We start from the raw sequence: 24,912 nt of genomic DNA, 5'->3' as shown, positions 1-24,912 counted from the left end.
TCACGATAGCAAGAACGAAATGGGTTCATGGTTCACGAAGTTTTTTTGGGTTAAACTTAACAGGCGTGAACTACAGAGCACCTAAATTTACACTACAAAATTGGTGTAAATTTAGGTGCTCTGAGACTGACATTTAAACGAGCGTCAATTTTGACATAAAATTGAGTCATAATAGACGCAAAATTCAGCTCAATCCAGCGTGCTTTCGAACTTTTCAGTCTCAGAGCACTTAATTTTACATGACATGTTTGTTTACGTCTCATCCTTTTTGTCAAAGATGGATTTCGTCACGTGTAAGATTAGGTATTTCTAAGTGTGTATGTTCATGGATTTGGGATTAAATTCTCGAACATCCGAATTAAGTGATCAAGTTTACGGGAACAAACGCATTAATTCAGATGAACTAGTAGCACCGACGAACCGACGTGACAGCTCATACAAGCTACTTTCAAATTCGTGCCCAACACACCACATGCGTTAAACACTACCGACATCAACTTATCCAATTGCGTCATATCATGAGCATGGACACGAACCCACGTATAATGTATATTACCTAGGTTTGCGTCTCACCTCGTTTGACAATTTTAATTGTTGGCAAACGAAATGCTCCTGTGGCATGTCGGTTCGTCGATGCTAGCAGTTCATAAAATCATGATTTTTTGTTCACGAATAACGGAACGTTTTTTGTTTTTTGCATGTACCAATTTGGGCCTTACACTATCTGCCTTTAATATTAGTGGGGCAGGAGTTGATGAAACTTTCTAAAGTAACACAAATTTGAGATCTTCAACTTCAAAGTAGGTCAGTAGTGATTGGTACCGTAAAATGTTCTATTTGATGAGACTGCTGGGAATAGCCAGACTGAAATCAAGTCAATCTGTACCAAAATGTATCCTTCTAGGGCTCGAAGGAGTTTACAAACATTTGAAACAACTGATATTATACTTACTGGCCAATTAATTGGGACATTTCGTATGTTGTTGTACTTATGCAGGGCACCATGAGTCGGTATATTTATAGTCTGGCGGATAGAATTTCGGGAACCAATCGAGCATATCACGACCAACAACAGAAAAGAGCACATCAGCTTTTGCGAACAAAACTTCGGAAACCGTTTTCTTGTGACTCAAGTCTCAGCTACGCAAACCAACGCCATAATCGGGTTGGGGAAAGTTTCCCCTATCCGGTGATGCTGTTAATTTGCGTTCGGTTGACGAGGAAAGAACTATCAAAGTTTAATTTATAATCCTTTTCCATTGTTGGTCTACAATATATTGAATTGGTTCCGCTTTTTGATAGAACGAAGTTCTATTCGCCAGACTATGAATATAGCGACTATAGTCGGTAGTGGTAAAAATGGTTCACTCAAGAAGGCCTGCAGAATTTCTGACAAAATTTGTGACACCATGCGTTTTTGTCCTGTTGGAGTGGAAAAAGTATGTGCCAATAGAATTTACCGGGAAGTCACTCAAAATCTTCGCCTGATAAATTACATTCATTCAATGAATGAGTGCAAAAAGTTTGGGTAGGGATCCACTTACAAGCATAACCGTCAGATAGACAGAGTTCTAGAAGCATTTCAAATTATTGATTGACTGGATTTTATGAATAGCTAAAATTCGATGACGTTGAAGCTGCGTTACGGAATAATGCACAATTTGAAATTTAGCGTCCAATCATGATGATTGCAATCTCGTTCCCTGGCTGCTGGCCCGTTGCGTTCAGGTGATTGATGATGATAAGAGGAAAAGTGTATGCATTCGGTTTGATTTTTGCTACTGGTCGAAACGATCTCGATGCTCCTACCTACCGATAGAGATGAATTTGATTTGCTCACGTGAAATGCTGACGTGTGAGAGTGGAAAAAAAAAGTGATTGAAAAAATAGCACGCTGCAACAAAACTTACCCTGTGAGGCGTCCTGCACCTGTTTGATGGTGAGAAATTTAGGCCGTTCCTCCCCGGCGATGATTTCCTTCTGGGTTATTCTCCGCTCCGGGGAGGATTTCTGCAGGGGCACCAGCGCTATCGGGAGGGTCGCATGAGGCGGCAGCGGGGCTTCCATCGTGGGCGAAATGTCGTCCGAACATTGCGAATCGCATTCTGCAAGGGGTGGGAAGAAGACGGAAGACAGGAAGAAAGAAAATTAAAATTAATTTCAGTTTTTAATGGCTTTAAGAGTCTAGCGACGGTGGCGAAGAAATGCCGAAGAACCTGCAGGTCGCGAAAAAGTTGCTCTCACGGGAGGAGCCAAACAATTGCGTTCAAGTTTATGAGCACTTCATGACAGGCGTTTTAAATTTTTTATTGCAGTTCATGTTTGGGTGGCGGTGAAAGTTTGATGAAGGATAGCCTCTCTGACAAACGAAGGTCAAAATATACTGTCCACACGTGTTGTATGTGAATGTAAGAATTGATCCCTCCGGTGACTTTTACATTCTACGAACAGTTTCTACAAGCAAATTTTTAGAAAGTCACCCCTCAATTTCCTTGGAAGGCGTTGAATCGTCCGTGAGTTCATTAGCTTTTTCTAAGGCACGTATCAAATTAAGACTTTTGGTCTCTCAAGACGGGTTTTTCTCCCGGGAAGATATTTATAGAGAACAAGTTCCAACGATTAATATTACATCAACATTGAAATCGAAACGGTGGCGGTGGGGAGATGGACAGAAAAGTTGTTTTCAAGTTTCAAGCCTTATCTGCCTCAGCATTCCGCTCTTTGTTGTTGGTTGCTTTTTAGAGTTCCATTCCCATACAACCAAACACACTTACTGGAGCAAACATCCGGAGTAGTATTTCCAACCTCATTTCCCGGGAACATGATTTTCGTTTTCCGGGATTCCATAATTTCCGGGTAATTTGAATAATTATTCAAAGATAGCTTTCAAATCAGCTAAATTTCATTTTATCCTTTAAAATGTGAGTGTGAGTATGAGATGTTGCTTCTGATTGACGATGATGGTGACTAGGGTTGTATTATTGGTTCTGGTTGTACTGGTAATATCGGGTGGTTTACAATACCGGTATTTTCGGTACTGGTCCTTTTCAAATTTTCAATTTTTGATGATAAATTTATTTTAAAGTATTTTTAGTACCACTGTCAACGAGTATTGATTTTGAAATATTTTTAAAAACGCCATGAATCACCAAACCGCATAGAACAGAAATGAAAAAAAAATCTCTGAATCAAAAAGTAGAAGAGGCTGTACCTGAGCACGAACGGAAGGTTGACAATTGTTTTGCCCTTAGTTCTTAAAGTTGCTTAAAATCTATAAACTTAAGACTCTTTAAATATTGCAAATGGTGACCGGTTGTTTGAAAAGAGCCAATCCACTATAGGGGAAATAACTCTAAAAAAGATTGGGCCCATCGCTAAAAATCAGCTATTTATCAATTTTATCTAGATGAAGATGATATTGGGACGGTACTAATGGATATTTTTGGTCGCTATTGAAAATTTAGTCGATTGCTGAATTTATGTTTGGGCCCCAATTAGGGGCATTTAGGCCGACATTACATCCATTTCCCCTACGAAGTGGAATGGATACCAACAGAAAAATAGTTGAAAATAATAGTTATTTAAACAAATATTGAAAACATGGTATTTGGGGCTAACCAGGCTAAAATAGTATATTACAAGCTGGAACCATTTTTATTTGATCTCTGGGGCTGTCCTCAATTGCTGGATTAAATTTAACTTGTGGTTAAAAGTGACAGATGTAAAGTTAACGATTAACCTTGATAAACGAGCGTGATTATTACTGACATTCAAAAAGGTAGATTTTAACAACCATGTATGTACGAAAACTGGTTGATCGTTGATAACACAGGGATTTTGAAGCATGAAAAAAATCATGCAAAATGTCACTTTTAGCTTCGAGTTAAATTTAACATGCCAAATGGGTCATAGCAGGAGATGGTTTTCTGTTGAAAAAAGTAGAAGGGTCTGTGCCAAGGGGCACGAACGGAAGCTTGACGTAGGACCGCTTGTGGACGGAATAAATGTGAAGAGCATTTAGTTCTTTTAATTGATCAATTATCTATTATCTCAGCTCTTTCCGTTTTTGAATTGTAGGCGTACCAAATTTGTAGTATTTTTTTCAAAGAGTAATTTGATTAAGATAATCAATCAAAATCACTTGTACTCCTGCTTCCAAGTTTGGTTACAATATTACAACTCTGGAGAGCATTTTGTGTGGTCGTTGGCTCTGAATATGGACAAACAGACAGATGAATTCTATTCCTACTCTTTACTGTAATAAGCTTGATGGCCCTGAAAAGAGCCGTTTGCTGCCAAAGTTGGTGATGATTTAACCTCCGAAACCAAACAGAGTGCGTCTCTGTCACTTCAAAACGTAGATGACATCCATGGCCGCTTACGCTTGGTGTGTTTAGTGTAGGTGACAGCATCATGGATCTCATTTTTCAGGAACACCTTCAGCACACCTCGTAAATCAGACCGAAGATACGTCAGACACCGCCACTGCGAGCCAGACGATGGATGGTGGTTATCTCGAAGAATTTGTGTTTGGTTCTGAATATGGCGATGAGTGTGCAAAATATTACGCAATTCCATCCTCCCTATTTGCACGCGCCCGAGGATCGGAGGCGAATGCCACCTCGACTTGTTTCGTCTACTTACTATTCTCTGACGACTGTGCTGGGGAAGCAGCATATAAAGGGTGATACGGTCAAAATTTGGTCAATATCAACTTGACGTATTTTTTTCAATTTTGCATTTAAAAAACCTGAACACCCCTCATTTTGAAGGTGTGTGTGTGTGTAGAATGTTGCTCCTATTTTGATTTTGGAATTCACTCTTCAGTTGTCAAAATGCCGTCCAAGCAAGAAGAGCAGCATATCAAAATTTTGCTCGTGCATCGCGAAAATCCGAGCTACTCGCACGCAAAGTTGGCAAAATCGCTAAAAGTTGCCAAATCAACCGTTACAAATGTAATTAAAGTGTTTGGGGAACGTTTGTCGACAGCCAGGAAGTCTGGATCGGGGGGAAATCGAAAACCGGAAGCCACTGAGACGACAAAGAGAGTTGCCGGTAGTTTCAAGCGAAACCCTAACCTCTCTCTCCGAGATGCCGCAAATAAGCTGGGTGTATCGTCTACAACCGTGCATCGAGCCAAAAAACGAGCCGGACTATCGACTTACAAGAAGGTAGTGACTCCAAATCGCGATGATAAACAAAATACGACGGCCAAAGCGCGATCCCGGAGGCTGTACACGACGATGCTGACGAAGTTTGACTGCGTGGTAATGGACGACGAAACCTACGTCAAAGCCGACTACAAGCAGCTTCCGGGACAGGAGTTTTATACGGCAAAAGGAAGGGGAAAGGTAGCAGATGTTTTCAAGCACATGAAACTGTCAAAGTTCGCAAAGAAATATCTGGTTTGGCAAGCCATCTGTACCTGGGGCTTGAAAAGCAGCATTTTCATAGCTTCCGGGACTGTCAACCAAGAAATTTACGTGAAAGAGTGTTTGAATAAACGTCTGCTGCCTTTCCTGAAGAAACACGGTTGTTCCGTACTGTTTTGGCCGGATTTGGCATCTTGCCATTACGGTAAAAAGGCCATGGAGTGGTACGCCGCCAACAACGTGCAGGTGGTTCCCAAGGACAAGAACCCTCCCAACACGCCAGAGCTCCGCCCAATTGAGAAATACTGGGCTATTGTCAAGCGGAACCTAAAGAAGACCAAAAAAACTGCTAAGGGCGAGCAGCAGTTCAAGGCAAACTGGCTTTCTGCCGCGAAGAAGGTGGACAAGGTGGCTGTACAAAATCTGATGGCAGGGGTCAAGCGTAAGGCCCGGCAATTCGGATTTGGAAAAGCAGAAGCCTAACTGAATATTTTTCCTGAATTTTATACTAATTGAACTTGAAAAAGAAATTTAATTTGATTTTTTAAATAAACGATTTCACCGATTTACACGCGTTTTCCCTTGACTAAATTTTGACCGTATCACCCTTTATGCATGTAGATAATTGGTGGATTTGTTAGTTAATTCGACGTTTTTGGACAATGCTGGACATTTACCAGTTTTTCAAAAGTTTCTTGTTAAAAATCAACATTCGGAAGCATTGTTATCGATGCGTAGCCATATTTCTGATCGATTGGAGATAAAATTATTGAAATTGGACCAGGGGCAGCTGAGTTATTAACGTTCAAAATCTTTCTTAATTTGTTACATGTTCCATTTTCGGTTTTCACAAAGTTTACCCCCATATAGAAATCAAAGACGTAGCCCTACGTAAAAAAAAGTTGTTGCAACACGATTAAAAGTTTTGAGAGATATTCAAAAATGCTAAAAATTGACAAAAAAACCCAACTTACACACTATACAGCAAAACAAAAATAAACAAATTCTATTCGACTACAGTAAAGGTTCGATTTCGGAATCAGATAAATTTTGACTACTTAGCTTTCCACAGGTTTTAATAATTGCTAAGTTGACTATCTGATCACGCCCAAAGTTTAAAAATTATCCGAAAAATATTAAATAGAGTTGCAGAGCTCAAGCAAATTAAAGATATTGGGAACGTGTTGCTAAAATCAGACCCTTACAGTGCTGAGAATTTATAGTGTAAAATTGACTAGTTTGATTAAGTTTCTTGAGCGGGATCAGTAGATAATGAATTTTGTTTTGTGATAAATGTGTATTATTATAAGAGAAGTAAGCGATAAATTATTTGTATCTATATTTTTTTCGCAAAAAACATATCGATGCAATATCCAACCAGTGTAGTTTACTGATGATTCGATGATAGTCCCGACCATCACAAGAAATTTAAAATCAATTTTTTTCTAAATACTTTGCAAACGTTAGTGAAAATTTGCTTTCCCTTCTCTCTTACGCACTGCATCAGCCGAAAACTCTCGTTCCAGGCTTCTTTTCCGGATCATGGTGATCAGCAAATTTAGCAATCAACCATTTTGTAAAGCATCTGCATTAATTTTCCATCAGATGCCACTGCTGTTGTTTACGGGGACATCTAGCGGAAACTACGCTTAATCAGTTTTCCGTTAATTATTCACAGAGGACAGTACAGCGCAAAACAACTTTTAGCTTTAAATTATGTTTATTTCTATAATTTGTGTGGTTTACATGTATGCATTTTTTAAGCGACACAGATGCGTCTTTCAATCTTTAGTTCATTTGAAATGATTGATTATTATTTAAAGTTCCTAGTCCTATCAGGCCTGTTTTAGAGAATGACCACCTTGGTGGGATAGGTTTGTTTTAAATTGGAAAAAGAAAACTACTTATAAATACTATTTACAACTACGACTAACCTACAACTACTATATACAAATTGCTTATCAAATCATGTTCTGATGTTTTGCATTTCTGCACAAACCTAGTCTTAATGTCAGCAATTTTGAAATCTTATTTAGGAACGTTGGAGATCGGAAATTCTTGTATCGAAAGGACGATCAAGTACTATCCTCAGCACTCTATTCTGCGTAACATGGATTATGTTCCTGTGAGTCTGTGCACATGATTCCCACACCGGAGCTGCGTAGAGGATCGCAGATGCTATGGTTTGTTTGTAGACCGCCAGTTTGTTTACCCTTGAGAGGCGGAATCTGCCGCAAATCAGCGGATTCAGATGCCTAGCCAAGACAGAACTATTGACTACAGTTTTCTCTTCATGCGAACGGAAGAGGAGCTTTTCATCGAACAACATCCCGAGATAGGTTATTTCAGCAGACCCTTGTGCCAACTAACGATTTAAAATTGGCTCACTACTTGACTATCATATTGGTCCCAAGCAAATCGATTAACGTATCCCATTCTAGTCAAAATTCTAGTACTACACCATGTTTGTTTTGATTCGTTATGAAAGTTTGACAGATAAAATTAGGGGTTCGTTCATTTTCCTATGATTCGAGGGGTGTATCTATTAGCTTGGGACCGAAGAGAGTACCAGAGCTGAGCCAAAAAGTAGAGCACGTTTCTTCGGGACCTTCTGGTCTTAGATTAACCTCTATGCTTGTGCCATCCATGATTACAGTACAAGAGGGAGCTGGTTTTAGTTTGGGTGATTGCCTATGGAGGAACATGATTGTTTGTGTTTTGGAGGCATTGATTTTGATTTTCCACGTGGTGACATAATCAGCAAAGGCGTCAAGGCATCGTTGGAGCTTGTTTGTTATTTCACGAGGCATCATACCCTTGACGGTTATTGCAGTATCATCTGCGAACAGGAAGAACACGCAACCGTCTCCGAGGGGAGGAATGTCGGAAGTGTAAATGCTTTGAAGCAAGGGGCCCAGCAGACTTCCTTGCGGGACTCCTGCTGGAATGGAAACGTGTCTGAAAGACAACCATTCACGATACCTTAAACGACCTTTGCTGGAGGTAGTTACGGGTGAATTTGTGAATCAATGTAAAGGCAAGTTGAAATTACAAAGCTTGTATACACGCCCATCGTGCCAGACATCGTCAAACGTTTTCTCGACGTCTAAAAATGCCATGGCTGTGGACTTGGATACAGCCTTGTTACTTCGGATGTTATTCACCGCCCGCACTAGCTGGTGATTGGTAGAGTGCCCCTTCCTGAACCCGAACTGTTCCAGTAGGAGAATATTTTTTCCTCGACAAACTTGAGCAAACGATTGAGAATGAGTTTCTCAAACTATTTGCTCAGCGCTGAAAGGAGGCTCATTGGTCTGTAGCTTAAAGGCAATGTTGAATCCTTCCCGGGTTTGCGGATTGGTATGCTTTTTGCTACCATCCGGACGCTTGGAAAATAGTGCAGTTCCAAGCATCTGTTGAAGATAGTGGTTAAAAGAGACTGCACATTCATGCTGAATTTCTTCTAGATCAAGTTGAATATACCGTCAAACCCGGGAGCCTTCATATTCTTGTTGCTTTTCATCGCTGAGCAAATATGTTGTACTGTAATCATATTCGGCGGAGGCATGACATTAGGGTAGGCATTGGTTCTGAACGAATTGCGCAACCTGATTATCAAGCGGACTTTAGATAGTCGAGCCAAGCAAATACAATGAAGCAACATGCTTGCCGATCGCATTTGCTTTCTCCTGTGGGGTAATTAAAAGCCGATCGTCATCATTTTCGACTTTGAGAGGTGGAACGGGTTTGGGATGATTTTTCAGGACCTTGGCTACCTTCCAGAATGGTCTGGAGCGGTCGTCCAGATTCTGGACAACACGCCCGAAACTTTCATTTCGGAGTGAGTCCATTCTGGAAGCAATCTGCCTGTTCAGATCGGCCACTTCACGTTTTTTGCCCAGATCTCCAGTCATCTGAAACTGGCGTCTACGAACATTTCTCAACCGAATAAGTAATTGGGTTTGGGAATCAATAGCAACAAACTTACCCCTCACAGGAACTTGTCGAACATACGCCTCGTCAGCCACGGATATGGCCTGTTGGAGTCCTTCCAACGCCCGGTCGATGTCAGCTACAGTGTCGAGCAGTGGATTTTCATCGATGTTGCTGTCCACCATTCGTCCGTACTGCACCCAGTTGACATGGTGGTAGTCTTTACGCAGGTAGCTTCTAGCAGGAACCACGTTGACACCGACTTCAGTCACCACCGGTTGGTGGTCGGAGCTGAGATCGTTGCACGCCTCCAGCTTGGATAGTCCGATATTCGACAGGAAAAAGTCCAGGGTGGAGAGGTCTAAGTTGGTTCGTCCGGAAACTGCACAGTGTACAGTCCATGTTATGCGTGGTCGAACAATAGACATCCGTTTCGGTTTCACTGGTAGTTCCTCCAAGCTTCATGGCGGCCATTAGGTCGCTCCCAACGATTAATCTGGAACTAGTACGGGTTATGGCGGTTAGGTCGTTCTTGAATTGGATTCCTAGTCCGTTGCTTGTGATACACTGGCGTGAGCAGTAAACAGTGATAAACTGGACGTTTCCAGTTGGTAATTCTACCTCCACAGTCCAGGGCCTCGATGATAGAAGTGCGAATGTGGGGCAGAGTGCAGAACTCCCTGGAGCTGGTGCGATCAGGCCGGATAATGTTGTGGTCAGGTAACCAGAAGCTGTCACCGGACTTTAGGTGGGCTTGCGGAGGAAGTCGGCAAGCTCAATCTGTTTAGCTCTTACAGAGCAAGCGTTCCAGGTAGCGATAGTTAACGGTTTAGGCACCATACTGGATGATGAACTTACCGAGCACTTGGATCTGTTCGGGCTTATTGCGGCACGTACGTAGAGCACCGGCCATGTTGATGAAAATCTCCGCTAAGAACAGATCGGGATTATTTGTTTGAGCAGTTGGCTGTCTCCAGAATCCAGGGGGGCTGGAGAGCTTTGTCCAGCAGAAGATCCAGACGTTTCTTGAGGGGAGCGGAACCCGTGAATTCGATTGTCCATGAAGAGGCGGAAAGTCCTCCGCCCTGAAATCTGGGGCCTTATCGTTCCTTCGTCTTTGTTGATTGTTGGTGGACTCCTGTTTTCGGATGCGCTTGAAATCTTCGCGTTTAGGGCACTGTTTGTCGGATCCTTGGGTGAGCACCACCACAGTTGGCACACACCACAGCTTCATCAGCAGCACATTCGGAGGTGGCGTGGTTTTGAGCGCAATTGCCGCAGCGTGGCTGAATGTTGCAGTTGCTGGTACCGTGTCCTGACACCGTTGGCACTGAGTCACATCGCTATGGCTGTCCAGCTGACGATGATGGAATTGATTGAGCGGATGGATTTCAGCGCTTTGAGCGTAGCTGTTCCCTTCTGTAAGTGTACCAGGAAAAGGACATCCAGGAACGCCTTCACATTCTCGTCCCTCCTTGTCATCCGATAGACGTCACTTGGGGCCAACTTGTATCGGTCTGTGATTTCAAATTCGATAAACTTCGGGTTGAAGTTCGGTAGGCCCCTGATGACGATCTTGAATGGTTTCTCACCTGGAATGTCCTTGGACCTTGGAAGTCCTCAGGTTTTCGACGACCAAGTTATACTCCGCTTTCGTACGGAGCACCACCTTGGTGCCGACTCTGTCCAACTTGAATTCAACCTTAACGCCCAGCGACGCCAGATCCGCGATGGGCATTAGGATGGGCATTTTTCACTACCACCGGAGGTAGCTTCACTTTTGCCGCGTTGATGTCGGCATCCTTGTAATTTTTGGCAGCGTCACGGAAATCTCCGATATCGCTGACGTTTGTCACAGTGACATTGTCGCGACTAATCGTACCATCGAACTGGCCCAGATTCTTCTTCATCTTCTTGCTGCACTTTTCTGCCACAGCTGGCTGGGTATTCCCATCGATGGAAGAACAGCAAACCTTTTCGATGTTGGTACACTCGAGCTTCCTTCACCGGGTTTCACGAGCGATGCTTCCCCATTTCGGGGCACACATACACAAACACCGCGAAAGAGAGAACGCGAACACTATCGCAACACCGAACTGAACCGCTAGACGGTCAAGCAGAGAATCGATCAAATTGCCAGTGGAAGCGATTTGGCAGACCCTTTTGTAGACGAACTGCTGCTCTTCCTATTCCACAATTCTTGCATAATCAGTTTTTACCGAACTCCGATCAGATCGACCGTCTTGCCAGAAAGCGCTGTGGAAGGCAAATTTACGCACCAGCTGGAAAGTGATGTCCGTGCGAGAGAATATATATTCATTCCATCTGCCGCTCTTCTGATAAGCTCGCGAAATATTCCTATTTTGTTCGTTAAATTTCTTAATTGTTTAACTATTTTCACTATTTGTACTATACACCAAAAAATTGCTGAATAGTGTCTCTGTCAAACGGCATATTGCACGACATATTTTCCTTAATAGTTTTGAGAAATATACGTTTGAAAACACCCCCCATTTTCGATTCACACCTCAATTTCAATTTCGTTATGTGACCTCCAGTATAGTAAACAAAGACGTAGTCTTACGTAAACAAAAAGAAAACTTCATTCGGGCTGTCAAAATGACGTTCACTACCACTCGAACTTCGAAATAATATTTTTTCTTCAAATTTGTCTCAGAAGTCGTTTCGATCAGAAGTGATACAATCTTCAAAGACACAATTTTGAAAATTTAACAAGATTCAAATTGGCCAAAATATTATCAAAAATGAGAATCATTGGCCATAACAAACAATATGCAAAGTTTCATGCAAATTCGGAGAAGGTCAAGTTTTTCTGATTCGTCATGCGGCGTAGAACTGCTCATTTGTAAAAATAAACTTCCGAAACTCTTATAGTTTCAATGACTTTTACTCTGTACCGGGATCCCGAAAATTCCCGGGTCATAGGTTTTTATTTCCTGATTCCCGGGAAGTTGATTCGCGGGAAAATTGAAAACCACGCTCTCCGAAGGCTCAGGCTTTTATTGCCAAGAGGCATTCGGATTCATCCTCTATTCATCCTCGCAATTTATCGCTTTTAATTAATTTAAGCTTAATTTTTGCCACGGGCATTGTGGTGCTTCTTGGTGTTGGGAAGTTAGTGCGAATAGCAACAGCCAGGAGGAAGTACGAAGCAGAGATGATTGTTCGAAACCAAATTAAATACGGTTCGTAAACTTGAAAACAAACGATGGAAATTGGAAAAGTTTATTTACAGTAAATGTATCAACGTATGGGCTGGAGTGATTAAATAAGCTTATTGCTTACTCGATTGAATTCAGTTTTGGTTAGAGGTTAATCGGATTGATAGGTTTGGTTTAGTTGTATGGGATCTATTTTGGAGAAAAGGAAGATTGCACAACAATGCTTGTTATGAGGATGTCGTAAACGTAAAAGAAATGGAAATCTACCAGGAAATGGACGACAAAGCATTACACGGTGTTTGTATGGAGAAGCTTTATAACAAAAAAATAAGCATCGTTAAATCTTTCACTACTTAAATATAAAGCTTTTTACCTTTCATGTGGTACCTGTTTAAAAATAATCCACCGAGGGATCCCGAACAACTTTTTTATATATGTTTTATCACATAACCATACAGTAAAGAACAAACATGTATAAGTACAAGTTGTTGCTAGCTCAAGACCGTTAAAAGAGCGATTTGCTTAGACCTTTAACTTATAATACAACGAAAAGTCCCAGTGCTTAACTTTTTCTTCTAAAATTGATTTCAGACCTCTTAAAAATTAATAAAATATATTTTACATAACTAAAGAGGCATTGAATATAGCTTATTAACCTAAATAATTAAGAGTTTTATGTGCCTCTATGGAGCATGGAGCATCTTTAGCGTGGTCTAATTGCCCACTGGAAAACCTGGATTAGAGAAAGGTAGTTTGCACAAGTCGTCAGGTTCACATTTTACTGGCATCGGTGAAAACCTAGGTTTTATTTGTCACACTCGGCTGCCGACAGAAGCGGCATGTGTGTCACATGATTGTCTGTTTACTCGCCAGAAACCATTGTGTGGTCCTCCTCATTGTTCTTCATCAGCAGTTCTTTCGGTCGATGCGTCGGCGACTTTGGAAAGCAACCGTTTCGTGATGAATGTGTGAGTGCTGACCACGTTTTGCGTCCATTGCTGCAATGGAAGCGCTCTGATCTCCGTTGGCAAATCTGCCATACAGTGAACCTACTGGAAGCGTCTCCCTGGTGGAGGAGGCTTATTGGATAGCGGAAGATAAAATGTTTATTGTGCTGTACCTTTTGACTATAGTTTTAAGATGCATTGGATAGTAAACAAGAATCCTCGGCTCTGTAAAGTTAATTCGGTTAAGCCTTATAAAATAAATTAATAAAAAAAAAGTTTCACAACGTGCATATAAAGTTCCAACAGAACTTTCTGGCTGCTTTAGAAGCTATAGAAAGCACACGAGGAACTTCAGGCTCAAAAAGAATCCTATGCGTACTCTTAGTAACTTGAAGTTCAAAAAAAATTCAAATAGCATCCCTAAGCACTTCTTAGAAAATTCAGGCAAGGCTGAAAACATGGCCGCAACAAAGTTCCGAACAAGTTCCCAGCGGAACTTCTTAGCAACTTGAAAGTTTTAAAAAGGTTCGTCAAAGCCCACATGAAACAATCCGCACAAGTCTTCATTACGAATAAAATTTCATGTACGTAAATATGAAATGATCAGTGACTCAAATAAATCACGTGAACACGTGTATTCGGTATGCAATCTACGAACGCTAACCACTGTGCCACAAGTGTGCAGGAATACCGTGCGGGCAAACACCAATTTGAAATCCATCAAGGTCTTGTGTTTCGTATCCAAGTCAGTCAGCTGGCACTGAAAACTCCAACAGTAGGCGGAACAACAGCTCACTTCAATATATCTCAGATGGCTTAGCGGTTCGTACTTGGGCTCTCACGCAGAAGGACTTGGATTAATTCTTCAAACTGCTCTAATGCTACTACTAATGATGTCAAATCAATACACGTTCATGCCTGGTTTTGTAAATAACTTTCATAAAGACCTGACTTTAGAATTAGCTTTCATAAAAGTGCGAACTAAATATAAAATTGGAGTAGAGGTCAAAAAGCCTTTTTTAACTTATTTTCTAACAGTGCCGTTCAAGTTCTTCCTGAAGCTCATTGGTATGCTCATCAATGAAGGTACCAGAACTTTCAAGTTCTTATAAAGACTTAAAAATGAGGCTGCTTAGATTTCTATAGACCAGCTTCAACCTCAAATAGCCTTTTATCAGAACTTTTGGTTACTTGGGACGCATGTCCAGAGTTGCGACCGATCACAATCACGATCGTCAAACAGCCGATGGTAGTAACGCTTGGTACATTCCTATCAATCTGCTTGTCGAGGCACTCTCTATGACCATCCAACAAATAGATGAAAGAAGTAAAAAGCAACTGGTGATTGCAGTTGCTGCTTTGCTTGCTTATATGAGTGTGTTGGTGAGTGAGCCCAACAGCTTTCGTTTAATGTTGCCTGCTTTGTTTGTAACTCACACAGTCGCGCGTGCCGGGATGAACTTGGAATGCGTAAGCATTGTTTTCATTTTCTTCTGTCGTTTCGCTTTTCTCATCATCGCACTGCAGAAGTCTTCACTGTTTTCGTTGCGTTTTACATCATCAGCAGCGAGTGTTACGTTTTGCCTGTCAGCAGCGACCATTACTGATGATTGTTGTTTGCCATGGCCAGGGCTCTACATTTTCGAAGCTCTAAAATGAGCTCGTGTTTTGTTTCTCTCATACATACGTGTTCGACGCTTCATTTCTATAACGCCTAGCTAGACTATCAGCAAGAAACGAAAATAAAAAAGCAGGACGCTTAGAATGAAAGGCTGGCTGTGGAACTTCACGTCGTTGCTTCGCTCATCGCTTTCAATGTAACTAACGTCGATTTTCTAGTTAAACGAAACCTCATTATGGCTTTCAATCCCCTTTCACGAACACTCTATCACCGCTCTTTCTATTTGTTTAAAATGCGTTATTTCCCGTTTTCGATCATTTTTTTTTAGATAAATATATGGATGGAAGATAAATTAAAAATATCTTTAAGTGTATCCACGTGAGAAATGCTTTAAATATCTATTTTCATTTTCCGTCATATACGTCATGAAACCTCTATTGATGTGTTTTATGAAAGAGAAAACTATCAAAGTCGAGCGCTCTTTCACTCATCCGTTTCACAGAGGCTTGAAAGAAAGACCAATGGAGCCACGGGAGAAAGAGAGAGAAGCGATTGAATATTTGTTTGTGCACGCCGACTGAGGTTCTAGAATGCTGCGAAGCAGTTCGACTTTAACAGAAAAAGAAAGCCAGCAGCCTCTTCGTCGCATCGATTTGGTCGATTGAAGCTGATATTGTGACGCCCTGGCCATGGCTCTACCTCTCACTGCGTGACAAAACGTTCTATCAGCCATAGTCCGTTGATGCGTTGACGAGTGTTGAGTGAGTGTCATGATATTTTGCATCACTGCGTACGTCTGTTCTTCACTTATTTTGGGAGTAGTGCTAAAACAACTACGAAATAACGTGACAGATTACTTAAGAAAAAAAGCATTCCAAGCAAGCAAGCGTTTGAATTTATGTTTGCAAAAGCAGACACGGATATATGAAAATTCATTCTTGTATTATTGTAAGATATTTTTTTTTTTCAAAGGAAATTTGAAGAGATTTTAGAATTAATTGCAGGAATAACCAACTTATTTCTGGGAAAATTAAGAGATTTTTGGAAAGAATTTTTTGAGATCAGAGTAGAATTTCTAAGTTGCTCTGTGGAAAATTCCAAAATGATTGTGAAGAAGATTCCATTATCCGGAAAAATACAAATGGTATCGAATTTTAAAGGCACAATTGCAGACGGATTTAAATGAGTTTCGAGAATAATTCCAAGAGCAGAGAATGTATAAATTTTATATATGTTGGACGTTGGTTGTTGCTCCAGTTGAAAAACATTCTTGAAAAATTATCATCAATGTTGTTGATTTCCGTTTTTTTTTCCCGGCGATAAAGGGTGATACGGTCAAAATTTAGTCAAGGGAAAACGTGTGTAAATCGGTGAAATCGTTTATTTAAAAAATCAAATTAAATTTCTTTTTCAAGTTCAATTAGTATAAAATTCAGGAAAAATATTCAGTTAGGCTTCCGCTTTTCCAAATCCGAATTGCCGGGCCTTACGCTTGACCCCTGCCATCAGATTTTGTACAGCCACCTTGTTCACCTTCTTCGCCGCAGAAAGCCAGTTTGCCTTGAACTGCTGCTCGCCCTTAGCAGTTTTTTTGGTCTTCTTTAGGTTCCGCTTGACAATAGCCCAGTATTTCTCAATTGGGCGGAGCTCTGGCGTGTTGGGAGGGTTCTTGTCCTTGGGAACCACCTGCACGTTGTTGGCGGCGTACCACTCCATGGCCTTTTTACCGTAATGGCAAGATGCCAAATCCGGCCAAAACAGTACGGAACAACCGTGTTTCTTCAGGAAAGGCAGCAGACGTTTATTCAAACACTCTTTCACGTAAATTTCTTGGTTGACAGTCCCGGAAGCTATGAAAATGCTGCTTTTCAAGCCACAGGTACAGATGGCTTGCCAAACCAGATATTTCTTTGCGAACTTTGACAGTTTCATGTGCTTGAAAACATCTGCTACCTTTCCCCTTCCTTTTGCCGTATAAAACTCCTGTCCCGGAAGCTGCTTGTAGTCGGCTTTGACGTAGGTTTCGTCGTCCATTACCACGCAGTCAAACTTCGTCAGCATCGTCGTGTACAGCCTCCGGGATCGCGCTTTGGCCGTCGTATTTTGTTTATCATCGCGATTTGGAGTCACTACCTTCTTGTAAGTCGATAGTCCGGCTCGTTTTTTGGCTCGATGCACGGTTGTAGACGATACACCAAGCTTATTTGCGGCATCTCGGAGAGAGAGGTTAGGGTTTCGCTTGAAACTACCGGCAACTCTCTTTGTCGTCTCAGCGGCTTCCGGTTTTCGATTTCCCCCCAATCCAGACTTCCTGGCTGTCGACAAACGTTCCCCAAACACTTTAATTACATTTGTAACGGTTGATTTGGCAACTTTTAGCGATTTTGCCAACTTTGCGTGCGAGTAGCTCGGATTTTCGCGATGCGCGAGCAAAATTTTGATACGCTGCTCTTCTTGCTTGGACGGCATTTTGACAACTGAAGAGTGAATTCCAAAATCAAAATAGGGGCAACATTCTACACACACACACCTTCAAAATGAGGGGTGTTCAGGTTTTTTAAATGCAAAATTGAAAGAAATACGTCAAGTTGATATTGACCAAATTTTGACCGTATCACCCTTTATGTCCTCAATCGAGCGTGAAATATTCAGTGAGTAAAGCTGTTGCCAAGGAGTAGGTCATTCCGCACACCAATCTTGGGTCATCTTTTTTGTCAGTGTGCCTCAAGTGTGCCGCTTTTGTAGGTCATAGAGCAAGCTGCGATTGTTTGTAAAATACCCATCCCGGAAACCTGGTATTTCTGACACCTTGAATGTTTTGGTCTGAAATCGCAAGGATAAATCGGATTAAGGATGACGCGGGAAGTGGCGGGTGTTCAAAATTTTGGTGAATTAAGGGTAGTAATCGGGTCCAATTAACTGCCTCTTTCTTTTGAGCCTACTCTAGAACCTACATTTCGTATTTAGATCTATAAGGTAACGGCTGGTCTGAGTTCCTCTGGCATATTCAATTAGAGGATGTTCCTAAATATACAGTCAAACATCACGTATTGTTCTGAATAATTTCAATGACAGTTGTCCAGCAGTGCTCCCATTTTAATTACAACAATCCAATGCCTACGAGATTGTGCCAAAGGTATGTCGAAGGTATGCCAAAGATGTGCCGATGGATGTGCCCAAACTGTGTCGAATCTAATTTCAGCACAATGTGCTGAGTGAATTACCCCTTGGCTTTTGCTCATTTAGAAACATAATTCGTAATTCCGAAAAGCATGTTCCGCACAGTTCATTTGTAGATCAAATCAAAGTAAAGCTGGTTCCGTTTTGATTCGTTGTATTTGAGTCCACCTACTTGATCTATAATGCATAATTGAAAAAATATTGAAATTCATTATCCAAAATCAACGAAAAATATGAAGGCTTTGTAGATTCTGTTCCCATTTTATGAAAAGACCTAACCGAAATAATGAACATCGCGTAAAAGTAGAACTTAGTGAAGGAATAGGTGCTTTTTCGTAGCGTCATGTCTCCGGATTTGAAAGATCGTAGTTCTGATATGACTAAGACAGACGTTTTTGCTTACTGAGCTGAAAATCGTGGGATCAAACCCAGGCTCATCATAGTTTCATAGAGTTTCATAGTGATATTGCTTGCTCATCGTGAAAATTATCGTCGTTTTCGTCGGTGCCGGATTTGAATGGCTACAACAACTCTGAACAACTTGAACATAAAAAAATCCGGAAACATTCTGTCAAATCTGTCATTAAGGATTTTTTTGAGTAAAATTTTGCAAAATTTCAGTGAATCAAGCTAAGGGTGTATAGAATCACAGTGGACATTGGTTGTCAGGCAAAGTTCATTTGTTTACATCATGGCTTCACCGGTGCAAGCGCGTTGCGATTCGATCCTGCACGCTCGAAACGAAAATCCCGGTCTATCCGCTCCTGGCAGTTTCCGGTCAAATTCATGGGCAGGAATGTTATACCTCGGTTGACCGGAAGAGTTTTCCGGAAGAATGTAAAATCAAAAAGAAGTGGAATTTCCCCTAAAAGTTTCTTGTCTGGCAAGCAATTTGCAGTTGTGAGCTGAAAAGCGAAACTTTCGTTATTTCTGGGACCATGAACCAGCAAATTCAAGGGGAGTGCCTACGGAAGAGACTACTGTCTTTTTTGGAGCATTATAAGGTGAATTGCCTATTTCTAAATGCACTGTCAAATTCCACCAAACAGTGGTACAGTGAAAATGGCGTCACAGTGGTTCCTAAGTAGAATATTGAATCCTTGCAATATTCCAGAGTTAAGGCCAATTGAGGAATACTGGTCAATTGTGAAGCACAAACTGAAGAAAAAGAGTTGAACTGCAATTGACCTGAAGGATTTCAAGCGGAAATGGAAGCCAAACAAGTGGGAAAAGTTTGAGCAATGGCCTATGGTAAGAAGGAAGACTGAAACAATGTTATTACAATAAGAATAAAATCTACTTATGTATAGCTGTTACATTGAACTATGAAAAATAGAACGCATTTTTAAATCCTAACAAGATTTTCGTGTCCGGATTTTTTCTTGTTCAATCTTTAAGTGGTGTAATGTGATATGAGAGGCTCAGTGACTTTAGAGCGACCATTGTTACTTACTGAAAGGGGTTGTTTATTAATTTATTTGATAAAACTCAATTGAACTAACTTTACAGAGCTGAGGATTCTTGTTCACTATAAAATTCATCGTAAAACAAAAGTCAAAAGGTTCAGCACAATGAACACTTTGTCTTCTGCTATCCAATAAGCCTTCAGAACGGGAGCCGCTTCCAGTAGTTTAATTGTATGGCAGTATCGTCAACGAGGGGCAGAGCAGCAATGGACGCAAAACGTGGTCAGCACTCACACATTCATCACGAAACGGTTGCTTTCCAAAGTCGATGACACATCGACCGAAAGGACTGCTGATGAAGAACAATGAAGAGGACCACAACAGCAGTTGCTGCCGAATAAACAGACGATCGCGTGACACACATCGAGAGTGGTCTACTTCTGTCGACTGCCGAGTGAACACTGGCTGAAAGAGGGTTAACGAATCTTGAATGTAGAATCATGCCCCTCTACATTCAAAATTCGTTAGCCTCCTTTTTTTCAAAACGAACCTTGTTGCATACCCAACCCTTATATCACAGGAGTGGAACTTCGGATCAGAAAGTGGCTCCACTTGACATTTGCGAACACTAGCGCACCTAGCGGTAGAAGGCATCTTCTACCTGCAGTTAGATAGGCAGCATGCTATGATAGTGAGAGTGCACATAGAAAGCTCGTGTGGAACACTACCACAACCCATCAGTTGGTATGCACATGAACTACAACTTCTACATGACCTTCTGCATCAAAATGGTGACAGAAGGTAGACTAGTCTTCGAAAAACCAGGGATTTACGACATTATGACAAAAATCGAAGGAGCTTGTAACCGTTGGTTTCATATACCCATTTGCATTGACTCTGTCAAGTGCATTAACATAGAGTAGTTACTCGTTTCAACGCACCTTGCATTTGGTAGGCAAGTGCTGCCATCTGTGTGTCACAAATCTGTGTTCATTTTCTAAGCAAATGAATTGGGTCTACTCCAGTATGTCTTACACTGTAAATCCAAGCTAGGGAAGAAACATAATTATCGGGCTGAATAGTAGGGGACTTGTCAAAAAAATGAACAGGAAAATTGTAGGCGAATCCTCTGGAAGTCGGAAAGTTGCCATTGAAATTGACCATCACCTGAGGCCTCCCGGTTGACCGGATCGACGGTGAGGTGACCATTGAAGAGCAGAGCATTACCAACAACTACCGTAGTTCATCAGCACCTGCGTCCAATAGTCACCACCACCACCACAGCACCCTCATGAAGAACCGTAAGTCGCGCTGGTTATGATTTTTTCTTTGTTAAAATCCGATATGCATGCAGAGTTAGGACATAAGACAAAACACGAAAATTGTTAAAATTGTAAAATTAGTAGACAAACACATACACAAACAAGTTAAAAACGTGATCACGTAGTAGTTTGTAGTGAGGTTAAATGGGGAAATAAATAATACCCGATGTACGAAGTTCAATTTTCAAACCACAAATTAGTAGCTTTTCTAATAAGGTTCAACAAACCATCATTGTTTTTTCAATCATCATCAAAATTCTGCCAACGAAAATGTCATCATTGCATTCTACTGGCCTACCAGAACACAGTGATGACATTTTCAATGGCAGAATTTTGAATTTGAACGAAAAAACTGCTTTTGATGATTGAAAATTCAATGATGGTTTGTTGAATCTAAAAGAAGAAGAAAGTCTTCCTTGGTTTTCACACCTTTTATTTGAATTCGTTCTACTACGTTGAAAACTTCATACAAAGTGGAAGTTTCCCACCCCTCGCTTTCTTAACTCTTGCCGTGGTTTGAAAAGGTAAGGGCAGTGTAATTAGAAGTTTCGACCCTGGCCGATGAACCCTTTAATGTTCATCCAGTTCTTGATAGTTCTTCTTTATGCTGCGATTAAAGTGTCAGGCATCGGGTAAAGCCTAAAACGACCCTGGGAGCGTTCCCTTCCACGTTTGGACTATGGGAAGTAAAAAAAGGAGTTACGAGCTCTCAAGGCGAATCCCGTTACCCATAAGAATATTCGAGGAAGAATTGCAGAGGAAGCTAAAAGGTTCCAAGACCAAATCACGATGGATTTGGAAGAAAATATCGTGTGCCTGAAGTTGGATTCAACGACGCAGCTTCCTAGGTGCGAACACACAGTACCTGGAAAAATGATGAATGGTGGTAAGGACTCTCAGATCACCTGACCAACACGCAGAAAACCAAATCGAATCACGTTCTAATCGACGGGAAATTCTTCTCTGACATTATCAACGTCCGCACGTACCGCAGTGCGAACATAGATTCGGACCACTACCTAGTTGCAGTATGCATGCGCTAAAAATTCTCGACGGTGCATAACACACGTCGAAGTCGAACGGCGCGACCCAACATTGAGCAACTACGGGACGCCGGAGTTGCCCAGAACTACGCGCAGTAGCTGGAAGTTGCACTACCCATGGAAAAGCAGCTTGGCGCAGCTTCTCTTAAAGATGGCTGGAGGGGCTTCCGTTCCACCATAGGTAGTACTGCTGCAGCGGCACTAGGTACTGCAATCTCGGATCGAAGAAATGACTGATTTGACGGCGAATGCAAACTGTTAGTAGTAGGTAAACGATCTTGTAAATTATAGCTGTTATACTGAGCCTTATGTGGTTTCACATTAAATCTGTTTGTACTTAGACATGCATGGCTTAACCTTTGAGACAAGCGTATATTACTGGTAGGATCAACCAGAATGCAGCACGGGCGAGAATGCAGCAACACCGCACGAGATTGAATGTGGAGCGATACAGACAAGCACGGAACAGACAAAACTCGGTTTTCCGAAGGAAAAAGCGTCAGCAGGAAGACTGAGCTCGCGAGGCGATGGAAAATCTGTACCGCGTAATCTACACACGGAAGTTCTACGAGAAGCTAAATAGTTCGCGCAAAGGCTACGTGCCGCAAGCCGATATGTGCAAGGACTTGTACGGTAACCTTCTCACGAACGAGTGTGAGGTGATTGAGAGGTGGAAGCAGTACTATGACGAGCACCTCAACGGTGAAGCAGCAGAAAATGAAGGTGGCACGGCAACAGACCTTGGAGCATGCGCAGAAGACGGCAGGCTACCGGCCCCTGCTCTTTAAGAAGTTGAGGAGAAGATCGGTCGGCTGAAGAACAACAAAGCAACTGGTGTAGATCAACTACCAAGTGAGCCATTAAAATACGGCGTTGAAGCACTGACTAGAGCGCTGCACTGGGTAATTGCCAAGATTTGGGAGGAGGAGATATTACCGGAGGAGTGGATGGAAGGTGTCGTATGCCCAATCTACAAAAAGGGCGACAAGTTGGATTGCTGCAACTACCGAGCGATCACACTGCTGAGCGCCGCCTACAAGGTACTCTCCCAAATTCTATGCCACCGCCTGTCACCATTTGCAAGAGAGTTCGTGGGGCAATACCAGGTGGGATTCATTGGTGCCCGCGCTACCACGGACCAAATTTTCGCGATTTGACAGGTTCTGCAGAAATGCCGCGAATACAATGTGCCCACACATCATTTGTTCATCGATTTCAAATCCGCATACGACACAATTGATCAAGATCAGCTATGGCAGATTATGCACGAGTACGTATATCCGGATAAACTGACGTGATTGGTCAAGGCGACGATGGATCGAGTGATGTGCGTTGTTCGAGTATCGGGGACATCCTCGAGTCCCTTTGAATCTCGAAGGGGGTTACGGAAAGGTGATGGACTTTCGTGTCTGCTATTCAACATCGCGTTAGAAGGTGACACGAGTGGCACGATCTTCAGGAAGTACACCTAGCTTCTTGGCTTCGCCGATGACATTGACATAATGGCACGGAAGTTTGAAACGATGGCGGAAACGTACATCAGACTGAAGGCTGAAGCTAGGCGGATTGAACATGCCATCAACGCATCAAAGACAAAATACATGAAAGGAAGAGGTTCTAAGGAAGACAATTTTAGCCTCCCACCCCGAGTTCAGATTGACGGTGACGAAATCGAGGTGGTCGATGAGTTCGTGTATTTGGACTCTTTTTTTTTTTCCTTTGGTTTGTTTTTTCCGTCGATCTTGTTTTCCGTGCTGAGCACCAATGCTACCGACGTGCCAGGAAGGCAGCTCCCACACCTGGACCCTACCTATCGACCCATCAACTCATGAACCGGGGACCAACGGCTTTACTTCCCATCCGAAGGAAGGCGTGATCAGAGATGTTATGCCTCAGAACATCCCGGCGGCGCTGTCTGGGATTGAACCCAGGCCTGCTGGGGTGAGAGGTAATCACGCTTACCACTACACCACCGGCGCCGTTGGACTCATTGGTGATCGCCGAAAATGATACCAGCAGAGAAATTTAAAGACGCATTATGGCAGGGAATGGTGCCTACTTTGGAGGACGCTCCGGTCGAATAAAATTCGCGCCGCACGAAGTTGACTGTCTACAAGACGCTGATTAGACCGGTGGCCCTCTATGGCCACGAGACCTGGACTATGCTCGTGGAGGACCAACGCGCCCTTGGTGTTTTCGAACGGAAGGTGTTGCGTACCATCTACGGTGGAGTGCAGATGGATGACGGAACGTGGAGGAGGCGAATGAGCCACGAATTGCACCAGCTGCTGGGAGAACCATCCGTCGTCCACTTTGAAAAAATTGGGCGACTACGGTGGGCTGGGCACGTCGTAAGAATGCCGCACGACGACCAAGTGAAAATGGTTCTAGAAAGTGACCCAACAGGAACAAGAAAAAGAGGCGCGCAGCGGGCAAGGTGGATCGACCAAGTAGAATGCGACCTGCGGACCCTCCGCAGACTACGAGGCTGGCGAAGTGTGGCCATGGATCGAGTAGAGTGGAGACGACTTCTTCGGACAGCAGAGGACAACAAGGCCTTAACCTGATTGGTAAGGTAAGTACGTAGCTCAAACCACGGAAAACATTCGTGACAAAGTATTCAAACCTTTGTCACGATTTGGTCTGGAAATCGAGAAACTGTACTCTGTCACCACAGATACCGGGGTGAATTACGTGAAGGCAGTTTCTCTCATGAAGACGGTACAGGCAAACGCCTTTATTCTCATTTTCCATCGAACCGTATTTCCCATACAAAACAAAAATGTTTTGTTTCAAAAATACGATTCGAACGAAAACGAGAATAAGGGTGAATATTAGAAATGGAAGAGGACACAACAAAGTATCACAGCATTGGAGTCGACTCTGGAGGTGAGAATGATTGCAAA

The 24,912-nt window shown here is 42.3% G+C and overlaps 1 protein-coding gene across 1 annotated transcript in view; it reads right to left on the bottom strand.

The window, feature by feature from the left end:
- LOC135701285 (uncharacterized) overlaps positions 1 to 24,912 on the bottom strand; it is a 194,180-nt gene that overhangs the window by 37,372 nt on the left and 131,896 nt on the right. Inside the window, exon 3 of the mRNA XM_065222026.1 lies at positions 1,911 to 2,105. Within this exon, the coding sequence (XP_065078098.1) occupies positions 1,911 to 2,105 (195 nt within the window). The remainder of the gene's footprint in view (positions 1 to 1,910; positions 2,106 to 24,912) is intronic.

Source organism: Ochlerotatus camptorhynchus, unplaced genomic scaffold, assembly GCF_037179485.1.
Source record: "Ochlerotatus camptorhynchus isolate MF236.1 unplaced genomic scaffold, CSIRO-AGI_Acam_v1.1 ptg000153l, whole genome shotgun sequence".
In the NCBI taxonomy this organism is placed as follows: domain Eukaryota; kingdom Metazoa; phylum Arthropoda; class Insecta; order Diptera; family Culicidae; genus Ochlerotatus; species Ochlerotatus camptorhynchus.
The sequence above is the reverse complement of the archived record's forward strand: the minus strand, read 5'-3'. Positions and strand labels throughout refer to the sequence as shown.